Source organism: Heloderma suspectum, chromosome 3 (genome assembly GCF_057233095.1).
Source record: "Heloderma suspectum isolate Gila_16-S chromosome 3, 16-S_ref, whole genome shotgun sequence".
NCBI lineage: Eukaryota > Metazoa > Chordata > Lepidosauria > Squamata > Helodermatidae > Heloderma > Heloderma suspectum.
In genome coordinates, this window is record NC_139460.1 from 137,082,397 (window position 1) to 137,101,783 (window position 19,387).

Sequence of the window (19,387 nt, forward strand, 5' to 3'; positions counted from 1 at the left end):
AACTTGCAAATGGGCATATTTGTGGAAGTTTGGTCTGCTTTTACTGACGTTTATGTGTAACCTATACTTTCTTTCCATTTTTTTCTCTTTCTAGAATACTGTAATGATTTGAAACTGAGGGTTTTAGAACATTGTTACACTTTTTTTCTTTTTGGTTTTGTTATGTCGTTTTCTGTTTGTTTATTGAAATTCACGTTAAAAAATTGGGGAAAAACGATGACAAACAAATAAGCAAACAAATACAGGAAATTTAAATTGAACTGTTGACATAGGGTAGTACATTTAACATTTTCCCCCCTTTATAAGACAAAAATACAGGTGGAATCCATTGGCTGCTTGGAGGTTTTCACTATGGTTCGTTATAATAACAAATTATATTTAGCCTCTTTCTCATAAACTGAGAAAAAGCTTTGACAAATATTGCTGTGTATGCATATGATTTGTATACACAATAAAATCATTCCAAATTTTATGAAAATCAGATATTTTGACTTTGCCTTCAGCAAATTTCAGTTGGCAAGTCAATTTTTATGTTCTTGTGACCAAAGACTGGGAACCACTGCCATACAGCCCCCTCAATACTGCTTTATTCCCTTCATATCCCCCTTCTGCCGCAACGTCTTCATCAAGTCTCCGCCTCCCCTACCCCAACATCTAGTCCTTGGAAGTGGAACAGCCCAGTGGTCCCAGTCGAAACAATCGTCCCTTGAAGAGTGCGCAAATTAAGAGACAGCCAAACAGCTGGTTGCTAAAGCCAGTATCTTGGGCTGAAGAAGTTGGCCATCCCTGGCACAGAACAAAGTAATGGTCATAAAAACATAGTCTACTCACCCAGCATTTGGCCAGTGGGTTGCCTCTCCATAACTGTAGTTAACCAGGTCACACTTGTATTTTATTGTTTCTATCATCTGTTAAAGTTAAGGAGTTGAATACTCAGCAGCGCATAAATGACATTGTCTGCTTATACTGAACTCCTATATCGCCAACTAGCATTTTTTCCAAGGTTCAAAGATTGCTTTTTAAAAGCAGATATGCCTGTTTCATTTACTATTATTTTTCTAAAACACAATCTTTTGGTACCTTAACGACAAACAGATTTTCTAGGACAGTATATGCTCAAGAATGTAAGGGCCTAAAAGCTCCTTCAATGCTTTGGTTACACAGCAATTAATTCTTTAAGACAGGATTAGCAATTGGTGGCTGTTGGGCCATACCTTTTCAAATCCTGTTTCTACAAACCTCATTCAAGGCCAGTTGGGAAGGAAGCTTGAGATGAGCACTGCCTTTTGCCACTCTCTGGTTTCCCTCCCAGTGCCCTGCTGTTCCTGAATCATCCCGGCATCATCGGTCCCCCACAGACACCCTTGAGACTGCAGCAGATGCCTCTTGGGTGAGAAGTAGTGCCTTGTGAAGCACTGCCCGGTAGCTGCTTCTGACCCAGCAAATGCAGAACAGCTTGGCATTTCACACATGGTGCTTGCTGGAACACAAGTGGTGCTGTTGCTTACCAGGTCAGAAGTTATACTGGGGGGGGGGGGGGGAGTAGAAAGAGAGAAAAGAAGCAGGAAGCAGCAGTGGGAGGGTGAGCTGGAAAGGAAGCCAATTGCTGGCGAGGCAACAGAAAAGCTTCCAGTGTTTCCTACCACCTGGCCATCAAACTTCTCACAGCAGCACCAAGAGGACATCCCAGGGGTCAGATCCTCACTGGCCAATATGCACACATGCTATGTCCTGGCTATGTTTTTATATGAATTTACATAAGCTACCCTGATAGCTTTTTTTGTCCGAAAAATCTAAAAATGCATAAAATAAATAAACGTGAGTGGCCCCCAGCAGCTCGGGTGGGGAGGATATGGCGTTCTAGGCTCAAGAAGCCAGCCACCCCTGCTTTCAGTGAACAACGCTCATGACCTTTCACTCTTTGCCATTACAGCTTCTGCTTAGAAGTATTTTTAGCTCATTGCTGTGGATATTCATGCTAGTCACTTAGCTGTAAACTTGGCTGCAAAGCAATCTAAGGAGAGCACTTGCTCACTTCCAAGAGGTTTATTGAACTAACGTTGCCTTTGCAACAAAAGGAAATTTAATGAATGAACAAGCTGGGAGCGTTCTACTTGCGCTACCCCCTGGAAATATTTATTTACACATGATAGGTATACAATGGCCAATACTTACAGCTCTTATAAGGCCAGTGCCAGTTTCCATGGTGCTTAATCTTGTATCGCCAATCTTGATTGCAAGAATTTGTGCACCAGGGGCCACGCCATTCCGATCTGGTTCATCTGGGAAATATCCAGCAGCTATACTAGCAACATGTGTCCCATGTGCACCTGAAGGAATAAATACAATCCATATTAAAAGAGCAGAACATATCATTTTTATGAAGAGTAGCTGCCCATTCTGATCCATGAAACAACCTTGACAGCACCCTTTTAATATACCATCTCATTATCACATTTAACATGGCAACTGCATGATGAAAGGCATTCTTTACAGCTGTTCCACAACCTATTGTGCCCGGAGTACATGAATTTCTCTCTTGGGTTGTGTTTTTGGCTTGCTTCATATGTATAGCCACATAAATGCTCACGATTCATTACGTGCACACAGCTCCATGTCTTACAGCAACCTTGGGAGGGGTTCTCCAAGCTGGACATTAAACCACACTAGCGCGTGCACACACCCCGGATTGCATGAGGGTGGTTAAAATATGCCTGAACTGTGAGCAGGTCTACCCAGGAACAAGGCTTACCATTTATGGAATGGGTCTTTGTGGCCAAGAGTTAAGACAATGGGGTTATCTTTCATATTTATTTTGTTTTCTAATGGCTTTAATATTAGCTTTCAGGATATGGCAAGGTATACATTTAGAGAAATAAGAAAAATGATACTTAAGAATTGTTTTATGACATTAATCTTACCTCCACTTGTCACAATTGAGAGCAGATTTCCTTCATCATAAATATTGACAGAGTAATTCAACATCTCTGATGTACCAAAAGATCCATAGTCTTGACCTTCTTTGTAGTTCCGTAAAACAGTGCAGTTAGAAAAGTCACCAACTTCACTTAAATCTATACAAGCTCTATAGATAAAGAAAAGAGCATATGCACAAATTATCAGTTTTCTTTTCTTAGAAGATTACAGATTTTTTTCTCAAATTTGATCTGAAACGGTAATTGATCTTTTGCAATTCAATTACAGCAGCGGTTCCCAAGCCTGTTTACTAACATGATTGCATAGACGATAGTGTGAAGAGGAAGATATTAAGCTGATTTTAGTTGTGCAAATAAAAACTGGTAATTAAAGGTGTGAAAGAGTTCTTGCTCTGTCATAAGCCTTGGTATCATCTGACAGGGATGTAAGTTGGTTTGCTGCATGTTTTGTTTTTTTAAAAGAGATACATTAAATTTAGATTCCATTTTTCTTCAATAGTACTCAAGACAGAATACACGGAGCTCCTAGGCAATCCCCCATTCAGGCATTTGCTAGTCCCAGATACAATATGCCTTCAGACCTTAGCCCTGATTAAAGGCGCAATCCTTGCATGTTTAGAAAGAAAAAAGGTCTACAACATCCAGCATGCCCCAGCAGCACAGTTTATACATTTTTTTCCTATATAAACACACATAGGATTGAGCCCTGAATGGCCTAAGTCAGGTTCCCAGCCTCCTGTTCTTACCAGGTCCCACCTGCACCTCCTGGTCTAAAATTCCTAATGATGTGGCAGCGCTAGCACTACATTCCCATAAGCTCTCATTAAGAAATCACAAAACAGGGCAAAAACCACTTCCCTGCATCAATCTGTACTTTGCTTACAATAAAACACTAAAGAGCAACAATGCACTGGCAGGCTGGTTACAGTTTTAAAGCAATTAGTATTTTAATAAGCTCCTTGCACAGCAAACAATAAGCAAACTCAAATAAAAAAAGAAAACATTTCAGCAATATTTCCAAGCGCTCAAGGTAGTTCACAGGAATATTTTTAAGACAAATCAGATCAATACATTACAATACTAACTAGAGGCCTTAAGCCAAAGATTTGGCTGGTAAATCAAAAACAGTATGTGAAACCTAGCCAGCTCCATCCTCCCTCTCTGAGATTCCTAGAGGAGAGGGGAAGATGGGAGTTGCTATTTCTGACACACACAGCTCACTGTCTTCTCCTTCCTCAGTGGCAACAGTTCTCTTATCTTTATGGGAATTGATGGTGACAGAAAGGGCCAAGCCATTCTAGTGGTGAGCATCACAGCAATTTTGCAAGTGCCAGCCCACCTGCCTGTAACTGGGTTCAGACAACATGATGACCCACACTCCAGGGTTGAGTATGGGTTGACGTTGAACTGTGAGTTATTGTGTGGTCTGAACCCCAGCCATGCTATTAACCATGGTTTTTTTTTAAACCAGAAACAACCCATGAAGAGAACCCATGGTTTGTTCTATGGTTGTGAACTGTGGGTTGTTCATGATTAACAAACCATGGTTAGTTATCACAACTGGGTTCCTACAATACGATAACCCACATTTCAGCAATGACCTATGGTTCAACCTTTGAGTGTGGGTTATTGTGCTGTCTGAATCCAGCCTCTGCGTCCATCTGTCACCATCTCATCTCTTCATCTGGCTTGGGAGAGGGTGAAAAGAATGTTCCCCTGTTATGCTTAAGTTGCAGAGGAGCAGCAAGTTGGGGGATGTGATGGATGATTCTTTCAATTTGTGTGGGTGTCTAAGGAAAGAAAGTATACCACTTCCTCTCTTCCTGGAAGCCCTGCAAAAAATAGGAAGGTCTGTTTCCCTCCCTGCTTCTCCATGACATGCAGTGGAGGGGAAGGCTGCAATCCTGATCCTTTGACTTTGCTCCAAAGATCCCTGGAAAGTAGCACCAACTCTTCGTGTCTCAGGCAACCACCTGGCTCTGGTCATACATGCACTTAGTGGCCAGGCTTCATAGTCACAAGGTCATTACAATATAGATGTGCAAGTCCAGTTACTCATTATTATTTTGCAAGCAAGGACTAAAAGGATGAATAGGTATTTTAAGTGAAGAAAAAATTACCTCCAGGTTTCACCATCATGCCATACCAAGCAGTCATATACAGGGCCAGGATCATTATATTTTTTCTCAAAAGAATTCAGCAACTCCACTTGACTCTGAAGCTCTTCCTTCATTAGTTTGTTTTCCTGAAAGATGAAATACTTTAGCATACTTTATAAAGCATGCCCTGATCCAGCTAGGGAGATCCATGTGGATATCACTTACTGTGCTCAGAACCTAGGGCAAGAACTGGATGTGCAATCAAACAAAAATGCACTCTGTGTTGTCAAAGAATAGTCATAGAATAGTAGGGTTGGAACAGGCCTACAAGGCCATCGAGTCCAATACCCTGCTCAATGCAGGAATCCAAGTCAGAGCATCCCTGACAAATGGCTGTCCAGCCTCATCTTGAAGGCCTCCAGTGTGGCAGAGCCCACCACCTCCCCAGGTAATTGGTTCCATTGTCGTATTGCTCTTACAGTCAGGAGGTTTTTCCTGATGTTCAGCTGGAATCTGGCTTCCTGTCACTTGAGCCCATTATTCCGTGTCCTGCACTCTGGGATGATCAAGAAAAGATCCTGGCCTTCTTCTCTGTGACAACCTTTCAAGTACTTGAAGAGTGCTATCATATCTCCCCTCAGTCTTCTCTTTTCAAGGCTAAACATGCCCAGTTCTTTCAGTCTCTCTTCATAGGGCTTTGTTTCCAGTCCCCTGATATTGTTTGTAGCCCTCCTCTGAAGCCTCTCCAGTTTGTCTGCATCCTTCTTAAAATGTGGTGCCCAGAACTGGACACAGTACTCCAGATGAGGCCTAACCAGTGCTGAGTAGAGGGGAACTAGTACTTCCTGGGATTTGGAAGCTATGCTTCTATTAATGCAGCCCAAAATAGCATTTGCCTTTTTTGCAGCCACATCACATTGTTGGTTCATATTCAGCTTGTTGAATGGGATCCTCATTCCAATGCACATCCCCACTCTGTGCAACTAGTCATACATTAACATCTTGTTTACACACAACTAAATCTGGACCGTGACTATAGAAAATGAGTGCAAAAAGTATGTTATCAAGCTCTGTTTGAAAGTCCCCCAGCATGCGCCGCCACCCAAAAGATAATGGGAGCATTCAAAAAAACAAGAGAAATACACTCTAGGAAGAGGATCTATGGTTCTTGCCACAGAAACCTCATTCCTAGAGCATCCTGGAACATCCTAGGAAGCAGCACTTGAAGGCTTCGACCTATTTCTTAGGACAAACCTGTGATGGAGAGCTGTGAGTGGCTTCAAATTCATCTTGTTTCCTACAGGCATCTGCTAGCACCAACCTGTGAACAGGATCCCAAAGTTTTTCCTTGCGTTCTTTCTGCAGTAATGATAAAAATGGTTTCAGATCAACATCCTCATATTCTATAGTACAAACAAGTCTCACACCATAGTACTTCCCTAAGTGGCCTGGGGCCTTGATATTTGAGGGAGAACATCTCCCTATATATGCCTGCCCGAGGACTGAGATCTGTTGGAGAGGCCCTCCTCTGCGTCCCACCAGTGCGAGACAAATGCTATGGTGAGACATGGAAGAAAGCCTTCTCTGCTGTGGCAGCCTGGTTGTGGAATGCCCTCCCCTTCGAGGCCCAACTGGCTCAGACATTGGTTTCATTTCAAAACATGGCTTTTTCATCAACGCCTTTGAGGGCTAATTGAATTCCATAAAGTTGCACACTGTTTTATTGTTTTAGATTTTCTAATTGGTATTAGCTCTTTTAACGGCTAATATGCTTTCAGCTGTTTAAATTATTTGTTTTAAACTGTTTCAGTTGATATTATCTGTACTCTGCCCTGAGATCTTAATGATATAGTGTGGGATACAAATGTTTTAAATAAAATAAATAAATAAATAAATTCAAGCAGCATCCTATGTAATAGCAAAAGGGGTGAAATTGTTTTTTAAAGGCAAGCATGACAGAAATGAACAAACACTTCCACATTACAAGTGTTAACTGTTGCAACCAAGCATCAAGCCAAGGTGAATCATGAAACTCCCAGAGTGCTCAGTATGCTGATGCAGGGCTGGTTAGAAAGCCATGGCCCTCTCTAGTTAGAGAGACTAACCTTCCTACTAACCTGGCAGATGTAATGAAAGATAGTTCTCGGAATCAGTGTCAGAGAAGAATACCATTATAATAAAATGGAGTGCAGTGACACAGAGTTGGTTTCCATTTAACAAACCATGGTGTGGTGCTATATGAACAATTCCTGCGCTCTTGCACACACCTTCCTTCTCTTCCCTTCGCACACACTGCTTTAGTGATTTGCTTCTACTTTCATTGAAACTATAGCTTGCAATTACATCTGAACTGGCCAACTATGGTTCGTGTGAGCCCTGCAAATCAGGATTCTTTTTGAAGGACAAACACAAAACAGTGGCAGATTAGTAAAGGATAGTGCAATCACAGGATAGCAGGGCTTATAACAGCCTAAGGCTCATTCCACGCTTATTGACATGACACCAAACATGATTTGGTGTTACATCAGAACAAAAAACATTTGTAAGCAAAAAATGACAAAGTTAAGATGAGGGACTAAGAAATGCAAATGCAAAGCGGTATTACCTGTATTCGCTCCTTAAGCGCTTTAGGATAGAAGTCATAACCATTTTTTAAGCCAATATGATACTTTCCTGAAGGATTCATCCAGTCTGTTGGGATCTGAAAAAAGGAAGAATTTAGAAATCTACATAGTTTTGTCTATGTTCAGCTCAATGAGGCATGCACATTTTTTTATATCCACAGCCAAATCCTATGCATACATACTCGCCAAGCAAGCCGCACTATGCTCAATGGGGCTTACCTCATGATAAATATGCATAGATTGCAGTAGTACATAGATCAGCTGCAGGCTTTCACAAGAAATTCAAAATGATACCTGGGCTGTTCTCAAATCTTTTTGAGAACACAGTTTATCTTATCTGCCTGTTCTTAAGTGTTACACTCTTATCCAAGCTCCCCATATGCGAAACAGCTATAGAAATACTTGCTTCTTTACAGGCATTTTAGGAAAATATGGTAGATATATGAATGGATCTCCACATCTATATACAGTTGAAGGTAAACCCCATTGGACTTCATTACAAGTAAACATACATAGGAGCAGGCACTAAAATTGATAATGTCAGAGCACATTACTACAGAACATGGTTCAAATCACTTCGAGTGCACATACTTAATACGTGTGTTAGTGGCAAATATTATGATATTCGCTCTTTCTAAGAGTTTACTACTCTGTCAAAGGCACACAACCACCCGAAGAAAATGAAAAAGGCCTCTGGGGATTCTATACACAAATGAAGTAGCAAATGATACATGTAGGATAGAACAGTCTCCCCTTCATCACATTATTTACAAAGCAGGAGAACAAATAGCAAACAAAGATGGGACACATGTGTGCAAGAGATACCTATCCATATAGCCTTAGGTTTGCTTGATGGATTGCAGTGAAAACAACAAGCAAATGTCTGGCTGTATGCATGGCTCTCTCCTGGAGGTCCATCGTGTGGACTGCCAGCACACACTGCAAAAGAAAACTCCTAAGAACTTGATTTTTATATTTTGAATCTGACAGTAGCAAAAGTTCTTAAAATTTTAAAATGCCTACAAAAATCCTTTAAAATGGAGTACATTTTAAAATGATTTTAAACATCTCTACAGGAGTCATAAGAATTTGACTCACACATCAGACCTGCATTTAGATTGTGTACAGAGTTTGACTTGCACCTGTTGCATTCTGAGTGGATTAACCTCTTACGTAGGTATATTTATTTGTTGAAATTGTTTTATTGCTCCACAGAAAAGCTATGAGTGGTTTACAATAAAATACAAACCCAAAACAAAAGATGTAGGGCAGAATCCAATGCTGCCCATCTGAGCTCCACTTATGTGAGCTCCACTGATCTGTCCCCTTCCAGAAACGAGCATTTCTGCTTGTTTCAGGGCTTGCCTCCAGAAGTGCTGAATCACCAGTCCGCAAGCACTAGGGGCCTCTTGTGGACTGGAAATTGCGGGGCTAGCACAAGGGTTGCATTCTGCCCATGAACACCATATACAGCATAAAAAAACCAAACAAGGACAGAATTTAAAAGACAAACAGCTCAGGTTAAAAAAATTAGATTCAATTAAAAAGCTCTTTGAAATAAAAGGGTTTTTGGCTGCAACCTAAAAGTGAGTAGGAAGCAGGACAAGCCACCAGCCTAGACAGGGTGTTTCATAACCTAGGCACCATCGCCAAGGTAATCTTAGGTCTATGGTCACCCATCCAGACCTATTTCAAAAGATGGGGACACTCACAAATGAGCCTCTTCACAGGACCTCAATTGAGAGGAATATACAGGAGGAGGCAGCCTTCCTTCAGATGGGTGGGACCTAGGCCAAGTAAAGTGCTGAAGGTCAAAACTAGCACTCAGAATTGCGACTGGGAACGAAGAACTAACGTATTTCTTTTAGGACAGATGTTATATGGTCTTAGCAGGTTCACCCAATTAAAATTATAGCAACTGCCATTTTAGACCAGTTAGTTTCTGAACTGTCTTCAAAGTTCAACATATATGCACATTACAGTTAGCCCACCCAAAGCATGGATAACGGAGATGAAGTCCCAATCTTCCAGGAGAGGATGCAGTTGATACACCAGGAAAATCTGGGAAAAGGTGTTCTTTTTTGTGAACCGCCCAGAGAGCTTCAGCTATTGGGCGGTATAGAAATGAAATAAATAAATAGCTGGCAAGGCTTACTGGAGCTAACTATGAATGTAATGGTGAGGAAGACAGCTGATGCCTCAAGATTCAAACTATGTGGGTGGAAATGTAAAACACAAAATTGTCCCAGTATGACTAGATTAGCATCAGAACTACCTCACCTTGCCAAAGATATTACTAGCTTGTACTCTCAGATGTATTTAACTCATGCAATTTTTATAAACAAACACTTAAGTACAAATTAAAAACAGGAGTGTTACTACAGATTTCAACATGTCTCAAGGTCACATGCTATTACTGATCATTCTACTTTACATATAGCTGGCTTGAGGTCCAGATAATCTGCTCTCAAGTTTAAACAAGGCATCTTGGATTTTTCCAAAGAGGTCATCACATTTAATTCCAAATCATCTTTACCTTCAGAGTTCTTCCTGAAAGACCAATGAGTTCCCCATCCTTCGGTTCTGTAACAGTTGAAGTGTTTACATCACCACTGCCTGTTGTATCTATTATGTCAATTATCTTGGGTTTTCCATCAGTTGTAATCTAAAAAATAACAATAAAATAAAGATGCAACTAAAAGAACCATGAATGTCCTATGGGCAACATAACATCTGGAAAATATCTACCCTCAGCATGTAGGAACTCTGCTGCTTGGTTTGGTAAAAACGGACAGTTTCTTAGAGCAAGTTATTATTTATTTTATTTAAAAGATTTATAAGCCATCTTTTAGGGTAAACCCTCTCAAGGTGGCATACAACAGAACTTTAAAACCACAAAACATAATAAAATAATGATAAAGACAGAAGCACCATATACATAATGCCCAGTAGAGCCCTAATTCAATAATAACGGTCCAAACATAACCAGCAGTCAAATGAAAACCAGGCTGAGTAATGTGGCCTATCCAAAAAGAGGGCGGGGTGGGTGGGTGGGTGAGACAAACCTCCCCCAAGAGGAAGGTACTACTACCGAGAAGGCCCTCTCCCTGGTCATGAAAAGGCAGCCCACTGGGATAGATGGGAAACAAGAGGGTCTCCACAGATTATAACAGTGACTGAGCAGGTTCATATGGGAGAAACCTGAGAATATATTAAAATAGAGAAAAGCTTAGACAAAAACAAATATCAGAAGATAACACCCATAAAGTATTTATCACTGGACTACCAATTAAGAGCACTAAGATTTTGCATTCATACATTATCCACAGAAATGTTCATTTAAGAAGAGGTGGCTAGAGATAAGGATATAGAACATGCATTCCCCTGGAGTGGGATGGAATAGGAAGTAATAACACAGGAAGAAGCAGACAGACAGTATACTGTCACAGACATCAACAGCATGGAAAGACAGGTGGGAGGATATGACAAAGCAGGGGCAGGTCTTGACAGGAAAAGATAAAGACCATGATAGAAAATTCACTGTAGAAGCCAGCCAGACAAGAAGGCAAAATGGACAATGCCTTATTTCAAAAGCATAGAAAACAATTTCATCTTCATGTCAAACTTCACACAGCAGGCTATTGATCAGTCCACCATGGAGGCACACAAGATTTATTTTGAAATATGTAAGAGTAAACATGAAGCAAGAGTGTACCTGAGTGACAGGACTCAAGCCAAACTTAAATTCACTATGGAGAGTTGGGAGCGGTATTAACCATTCATGTATCAACTAGTGGTCTTGGCCTCACATTTCTTTTACCTTATTCATAACTGTTACATATAGAAGAGATCATCTAAAATCTAACACCATACCAGTTTCGCCAAGAAGATGAAACTTGTACATCAATAGGTAATAATAGAAATGTTTTAGTTTTGGGGTAGTAACAATGGATTTTTACTTCCTACTTCACCTTGCTGGGAAAGTGGCTTTTCACCAAGATTTACACTGAAAGTTTTATACTGAGGAATACAAATCTGCAAAATGATTACATTTTTAAAAAATAGGTGCTTCTTTCTCAAATAACTCAAGGTGCTTGAAAATGTTGCATTTTTACCTATGAGTAATTACAAAATGCACCAACCCTATAAGAACCTAAGAGTATCTGTGTTGGATCAGAGCAAAGGCCTATCAAGTCCAGCATTCTGCTCCTACAGTGGTCAAACAAAACCCTACAGGAAACCCACAAGCAAAACATGAGCACAACAGCACCATCCCTCTCATGTTCCCCAGCAACTGGTACTTGGACACATACTACCCCTGATACTGGAGATAATATCTAGACGTTATGATTCCTAGCCATAGATAGCCTTATTCTCCATGTAATTGCCTAATCCCCTTTTAAAGCATCCAAGGTGGCAGGCCACCACTACATCCTATGGAAGTAAATTCCATAGTTTAACCAAGCAAACATACTCCAAATAACTAATTAACTCTAATGAGAAGCAAGTTTTCCCAGAGGTAAAATTTAATATAATTAGGCCCAATTCCAACCCATCCTCTCTAGTCATTCAAGATACTTACCCCATACCTATCATTTTGTCTGTGCACATTCATATGCAGGGCATCTCCTAGAGAAGACTTTCAGAGTCTATCATCATGTGTTCTCATCCCACCAAGCTTGTGAGAACAATCAATCTAATCAGTTTAAGCAGGAACCATTCTAGTTCAATTAGTTTCATGAGAGGTCAAACTCCTACTCAAAGGTGGCTCCTTTAACAAAGGTTTAATTTTAATGCACATCCTTTCAAAGGAGATGCAATGTTTTAAAAGTTCTCAACCCCAAAGGAAGGAAGATTACTATCATCATAGACTGAAGAAAGGGATACCAACACGAAGTACCTTACACTTTAAGTAATAGAAACCTTAGGGAGAATGTGCTACAGTGCTTAATATTTGGTTTTCACCACATTCTAGACAACAGACTCCCATGTCTCTTTCCCCCTCAATATTACTTGCTTGGAAAGTAAATACACTTGTGTCTTGGAACAAGAACTACCAAAGAATGTCATGTAAATTCATGTGCATGCATAGTAGGCTTACTTTAAAGTAGATCTAGTATGTTTCTATTCACAATACTACTACTATTAAAGGCAATAGCCACACTTAATCTCTACAATGGGTTCTCACTGTGCCTAAAACTGTGATGTGTGGCCCATTGGCTTTAATCCAATTTGGCAAGGGCAAGAAACATTTAGCATGTGGGGCACCCATGCCAAACAAATGCAAAATCCTTCCTCCTCATGCTCATTATGAATCAAGGTGTTTCCCCTAAGATTTAATCCTGATTAGCAGACATAGTGCTGAATAAATGTATTTAAACACAGTAAGCATAACCACAGTTACAGGATGTTACCCAATCTCCAGTATGGCAGAACTGGTTTGCTTTATTCATCCTGAGGAATTTATCACAGCAACCTACACCTAGTGTTCTGCCAATGTTCTTCACCAATGTTCTTCTGCCTAGTGTTCTTCACCTTTATTATCCTTGACCTTTTACTGTTTTCAACACCAAACTTGAGATAAAGTACTCTGAAGGTGACATCCCTGAGCTTTTATAGTTCTGTTCAACACTGAAGCTGGTGGTTCATACATAGGTGGTTCCTCTTGTCCAACTGCAGTCAGAACTTGAAGAGGGCTAAATTTCTTTCCTGATTACATTTTGCATAACTGAAATGACTATCCTATTTTTTTTTTAAAAACCCTCACTATTCTCTAGTAACCGCTACAATTTTACATGTTTAAGAGAGAGTGTATTCAGAAGATTGATGGTGCAACATAACAAAACCATCAAAGAGACCTGTGCCATCGTCAACAGATACTTAATAAGGTACAAATATCCATAGACAACAGCATCCGAAAAAACCTCAAGCTACAAGACATTTGTTACCTTTTAAAGTACCGTAGAATTCTTGTCATCTTTACTAAAATGGAAAAACAAGGATACTTTCCCTCAGCTTAAGTCTGTATGAAAAAAAGATATTCCTTCAGTTTGTCAAGGACCTCACTGTCAGCAGTTTTTACACCATAACCCGCCCGCCCCCGCTAATTCATACAAGGCCTTTTATACACATAAACGGCTCTCCCTTCATTTTTGCCTCTGAAATGACCATTAGTCCTTCATTATGACATGACCTTTTGTGGCCAAAAGCATCCAACAGTGGACTGTAGTCCACAAAAGCTTATGCCATAATGAAGACGAAGGCAGCCTGGTACCCTCCAGATGTTTTTGACTTCAACTTCCATAAGGCCCAGCTAGCACAACCAATGGGCAGGAAGGCTTGGAGTTATAATCCAGAAGATCTGGAGGGCACCAGGTTGCCTACCACTGCCTACATTAGTTAGTCCTTAAGGTTCCACAAGACTTGTTTGTTTTTGCTGCAACAGACTACCACAGCTCCCCCTCTGAATATAATAGATCTGTTAGCCTGTAAGATAAGGAAGTTAAGTCTATCAATGGCTACAGATTATCATGGTTACATGCTGCCTCCAGTCTCCCTCTGAATACCAGCTGGTGAGGAACAGCAGCAGGAGAGGATTATTGCCTTCATGTCCTGCTTGTGGGGTTCTCAAAGACATCTGGTTGGCCACAGAGGGAAACACGATTATGGACTACATAGGCCTGTGCTCTGATCCGTTAGGCTCTTCCTATGCTCTTATTCTTTGTTGCTTTTACGGATTTACTAGCCTTCTGCCAGTTAAGTCTCTGATTTTTTTTTTTTAATTCCTGGATTTCCCAACTAATTCCCTCACAGAGCCCCTGCTTTTCCTACACAGCCATGTTCCCCTAGACCCCCTCATCCCCCGTTACACGTTTACAAACTCCTACAGAGATCCTAGCCACCCCCGACTCGTGCACCCCTTCACGGAACCGCTTACCTCCCACCCCTGTTGTCCATAACAACAATAAATCCTTATTATTCCAAACTTCCTACTTCAGTCCAAGCCACGAGGTGGCCGGGGAAGGGGAGAGATGGGAGGAGGAGGAGGAGGAGCAAAAGACAATTTGGTCTCGGTGATGTCCCTTCTCCCACCAATACGCAACACATCCCCGCTTACCTGCATGCCCGGCGCTCCGGGGTCCACACCCGTGTCTAAAACGGCCAATAATACTCCCCGCCCATCATACTCCGGGTACCGGGAAAGGAAGGCGGCAGCGCCCGTCTCCTTCTTGGGCAGGAGCCCTTGGAACGGGAACTGCTCCTCTCCGGTCCCCGCCGCCATGTTGGACAAGGAGAGAGGGAGAGGCTAGAGAGAAGAGTGACCAGGCACGCACGCGACACAGAGAAGAAAGAGGAGGGGGGACCGCGCCGACCACGGTGACGTAACGGCTCGGGCAAACAGAGACCGGGATTACTCGAGGGAAGAACAGGATGGAGGCTTCTTTCCCCGGCAGGCGCATGCGCTGGTCGCTCAGCCAATAGTAGTGGAGCGCATCAATAAGTACAGTTAGCGGGTGCATATGCGCCGCGAAGAGCGCCGGCACAGATTCGAGAAGCTGGAGGGCGGGCAGTTGAGCCGACGGCAAAACCTAGCAGCCACTCGTTGCAGCGCGAGAGGGGAGCTGGAATCCGATTGGTTGTTGCGTGCACCAATGGGGAAGGGAGGACACCCGACTTAGTAGTAGTTTGATCTGCGCTCCCGCTCTTTCCGCCTTTGCCCATTTATTGGTTCGCGGTCACTAGTCATCCCGCGCTGGTTCTTAGCCCCGCCCCTCCCTCAAATAACGCGAGATCTGTGCGCTTGCCCGCTAGTGGTTATTTTAGGGAGGAGGGCGCTGCTCGTCCACCCTTTAAAGAGGCAGGGTTGCCTTGAATAGGAAGCTGAGTGCTATTTAGGCCGAGCAGAGCCAAATTAATTCAGCCTTCCCTAACCTGGTGCCTTCCAGATGTGTTGGACTACAACTCCCAGCATCCCCTAGTCCAATACATCTGGAAGGCACCAGGTTAGGGAAGGCTGAGTCAATGGATTGGGGAACTTCACTTTGTAATCTGTGTTGTTGGAGATACGACAGATTTTATTTAAGGGGAAAGGAAAACCACTTCGTATTTTAGTGTAGCTTGTGGATAATTTGGCAAGCCTGGCTTCCCTGCCCTACACAGTGAAATGACTTATTTTAAATGATTTCGAATTGGGAGCGAGCAGTGAAGTGGCCAAGTTTGCCAATGGCACCAAATTATTTAGGGTTGTTAAAACAAAAAGGGATTATGAGGATAAAAAAACAATTTATTCTGCCCTAAGTTTCTTGGAGGAAAAGCAGGATATCAATGTAATAAGTAAATTATTTATATATTTAACAGCTAGTGGTCATTCAAAGACAGAACTTGTTGTCCTGTGCTTTTTCATAGCAGGTGGTAAGGTAGAAAATAACACTATGTATTATATATCTTAAAAGTTACATGACCAAAATAAAACAAGGGCTTGGATCCAAAGTCTTGCATAAGCAAGGCAGATTCCCTATATTCACCAATTCCCCTGAACAGCCTGCATCACAGCTTACTTTTGTGGGGTGCAGTAGGCTGCAGAGGATATTGATGGAAATTGAGCCTCACTTTCTCAGGTGGAAATGCTTTCTGCTTGTGCAATTGGGACCGAAGCCCATGAGTAAAGCCATAATTACAGAGGAGTGCATAAGAACGTAAGAAGAGCTGTGCTGGATCAGACCCAGGGTCCATATAGTTCAGCGTTCTGTTCACACAGTGGCCAACCATCTGTCTGTGGGAACCCACAAGCAGGGCACGAGTGCAACAGCATCCTCCCACCTATATTCCCCAGCAACTGGTGTACATAGGCTCGCTGCCTCTGGTACTGGAGGAAGCACACAGCCATCAGGACTAGTAGCCATTGATAGCCTTCTCCGTCAGGAATTTGTCCAACTCCCTTCTAAAGCCATCCAAACTGGTGGCCATCACTACATCCTATGGTAGCGAGTTCCATAGTTTAACTATATGTTATGTGAAGAAGTACTTCCTTTTATCTGTCCTGAATCTCCCAGCAATCAGCTTCATGGGATGAGCCTAGGTTCTAGTATTTTGAGAGGGAGAAAAATGTCTTCCTATCCACATACTCCACACCATGCATAATTTTGTACACCCCTGTCATGTCTCCCCTTACCCACTTTTTTTCCAAGCTAAAAAGCCCAGATGTTGCAACCTCCTCTTGTAGGGGAGTTACTCCAGCCCCTTGAACATTTTAGTTGTCCTTTTCTGCACATTTTCCAGCTCTACAATATCCTTTTTTAAGTGTGGTGACCAGAACTGTACACAGTATTCTAAGTGTGGTCGCACCATAGACTTGTATAAAGGTCGTATGATAGTATCAGTTTTATTCTCAATTCCTTTTCTAATTATGCCTAACATGGAGTTAGCCTTTTTTACAGCAGCTGCACACTGGGTTGACATTTTCATCAAGGGGTCTATCACAACCCCAAGATCTCTTTCCTGGTTGGTCACTGCTAGTTCAGATCCTATCAGGTTATACTTGAAGTCGAATAATAAGTGCTTAATAAGGAATGAGCCTGTTAGGTGTTTGGTGCATTCTCTTAATAGAATGCATGTATTTATTCATAGCCTTCTCCAACATGGCACCCGCCAGACATTTTGAATTACAACTACCATTAGCCCCAACCAGCATGTTGAGGATGATGGAAACTGCAGTCCAGAATATCTGGAGGGTGCCAGGCTGGGCCATAGCAAACATTAAGGGAAATACCCTTGCCCTTGCAATGGCTTCTCAAGCAGCCAGATGCAGGGCTTCCTTCCCCAGGTGGCCAATGAGGCCTCTTTCAGCAGATTCAAGAGGCACCAGGCAGGGTGGTAGGACAAAGGTGTTCAGAAGTTCCAACTGAACTCAAATCCATAATGATAAAACCCATAACTTATTTAAAATTATGTTTAGTATGAAAAGCGAGCATCTTTTGAGGACAATACATTTGTTCATTCTTTATTTTTCTAATGAGTGAGAGATATTTAACTTCCACTGTCTCATATCATTTGACCATATTCATCCTCTGTTCCAGCACCTTCCTCCTGAAGGAACCATTTTCCTCCCACTTCCCTTTATTGTGCAATTATTGAGGTTTCCGTTGCATGTGTAATGCTTTTCCAAACACCAGCAGCACAAGTCAATGAAGAATCCCCATCAAATGTTCACCCAATCCTGGGTTTTAAAAAGCAAGTGCAAGAAATAAGTGTGTTTTAAGACCACTTGCTGATTATTTTTTGTACCTCATAATGCCCACCTGACAATGCAACCCTATCCATGTCTACTCAGATATAAGTCCTAAGTGTTTACAGGTTGCAGCCTAAATTATTAACTCTTTTCACTCTGTTTTGTTTTGTTCATTTGTTTACTGTATTTTAATACTGCATTTCTAAGACCATCTAAGGCAGTTTACAAAAGGTCCAGAACATAAAATCCATAATCAAATAAAAATGCAGCAAAACAGTAAAAACATTAAAAACCATAACAACAATTTTAAAAGCCAAGTTAAAAAGATGTCTCTTGACCCCCTTCATGGATGTAAAGAGAATGGGGATTAGTCACAGTTCCACAGGGAGTGTGTTCCAGAGCTTGGGAGCAACCCTGGAGAAAGCCCTTTCTTCTATGCCCAAGAAACAGGCATCTGCAAGTGAGGGTGTCTTCAAAAGGGCCTCTCCTGCTGATCTTAATAACCATACTGAGATAGGTGGTCCCTCAGATAACTAGGCCCTAAGCAGCTGTGACTCCCCCCCCCCCGACCCACACACACACACGATCTGTAATAGGGGTATAATATCACTGGACTACACTGCAGGGTTGTTATATACTAATTTATTTAAAATATTTCTTGGCTGCCTTTCAGAGCAGAAGCCCTCCCAAGGCGGCTTATAGCAATAAAATACATAAAAGCAATTCAAATATTAAAAGTGATAAAAACATAACAATAAAAAACAGTAATAAAAGCAAACAATAAAACCACCAACAATGTTAACAGCGGTAACAGCAACAGTAGCAGTCATATCAAGAGAAGGCCAAGGTAAAATACTGTTTTCAAGGCCTTCTTAAAAGTCTGCAGTGACATAGCACGGTTGACCTCCAATGGCAGCTTGTTCCAAAGGTGTGGGGCCACTGCAGACAAGGCCCTCTCATGTGTGATCACCCACCTGATTGCTCTCATGGGTGGGCAAATGAGAAGGGCCTCTTTCTGATCTTAAAGTGTGGGCAGGCTGATATGGGTGTAGGCAGTCCTTCAGGTAACTTGGTCCCAAACCGTTTAAGGCTTTAAAGGTCAGAACCAGCACTTTGAATTGGGCTCGGAAATGCACAGTAACCAGTGCAGCTGGCACAGTACAGGCGTTATATGATCGAATCGCCTCACCTCCACCAATACTTGGGAAGCCGCATTCTGCACAAGCTGGAGTTTCTGAACTGTCTTCAAAGGCAGTCCCATGTATAGCGCATTACAGTAGTCCAGTCTGAAGGTGACTAGTGTGTGGATAACTAAGGCAAGGTCCTTCCTCTCTAGATAGGGCTGCAGTTGGTGTACCAGCCTAAGCTGGTAAAAAGCACTCCTGGACACTGCAGCCACCTGGGCTTCCCCAATTAGCTCAGAGTCCAGGAGGACTCCCAGACTGCACACTTGGTCTTTCAGGGGGAGTGCAACCCCATCTAAGACCAGTTGTAAACCTC

The 19,387-nt window shown here is 42.0% G+C and overlaps 1 protein-coding gene across 4 annotated transcripts in view; it reads right to left on the bottom strand.

Moving 5' to 3' along the window:
• TPP2 (tripeptidyl peptidase 2) overlaps positions 1–15,436 on the bottom strand; it is a 55,896-nt gene extending 40,460 nt beyond the window's left edge. For 2 of the 4 annotated variants that reach the window (XM_084844658.1, XM_084844660.1), the window contains exons 1-8: positions 14,777–15,115; positions 10,196–10,324; positions 7,641–7,736; positions 6,290–6,394; positions 5,057–5,181; positions 2,922–3,085; positions 2,176–2,330; positions 832–908 (exon numbers count right to left, since the gene is read on the bottom strand). In XM_084844658.1, coding sequence (XP_084700784.1) covers positions 832–908; positions 2,176–2,330; positions 2,922–3,085; positions 5,057–5,181; positions 6,290–6,394; positions 7,641–7,736; positions 10,196–10,324; positions 14,777–14,941 — 1,016 coding nt within the window. In that variant the 5' untranslated portion in view covers positions 14,942–15,115. Of the gene's footprint in view, positions 1–831; positions 909–2,175; positions 2,331–2,921; positions 3,086–5,056; positions 5,182–6,289; positions 6,395–7,640; positions 7,737–10,195; positions 10,325–14,776 lie in introns of all 4 variants that reach the window. The other 2 variants (XR_014789245.1, XM_084844659.1) reach the window with 2 other exon arrangements.
• Between the last annotated feature and the right edge of the window lie 3,951 nt (positions 15,437–19,387).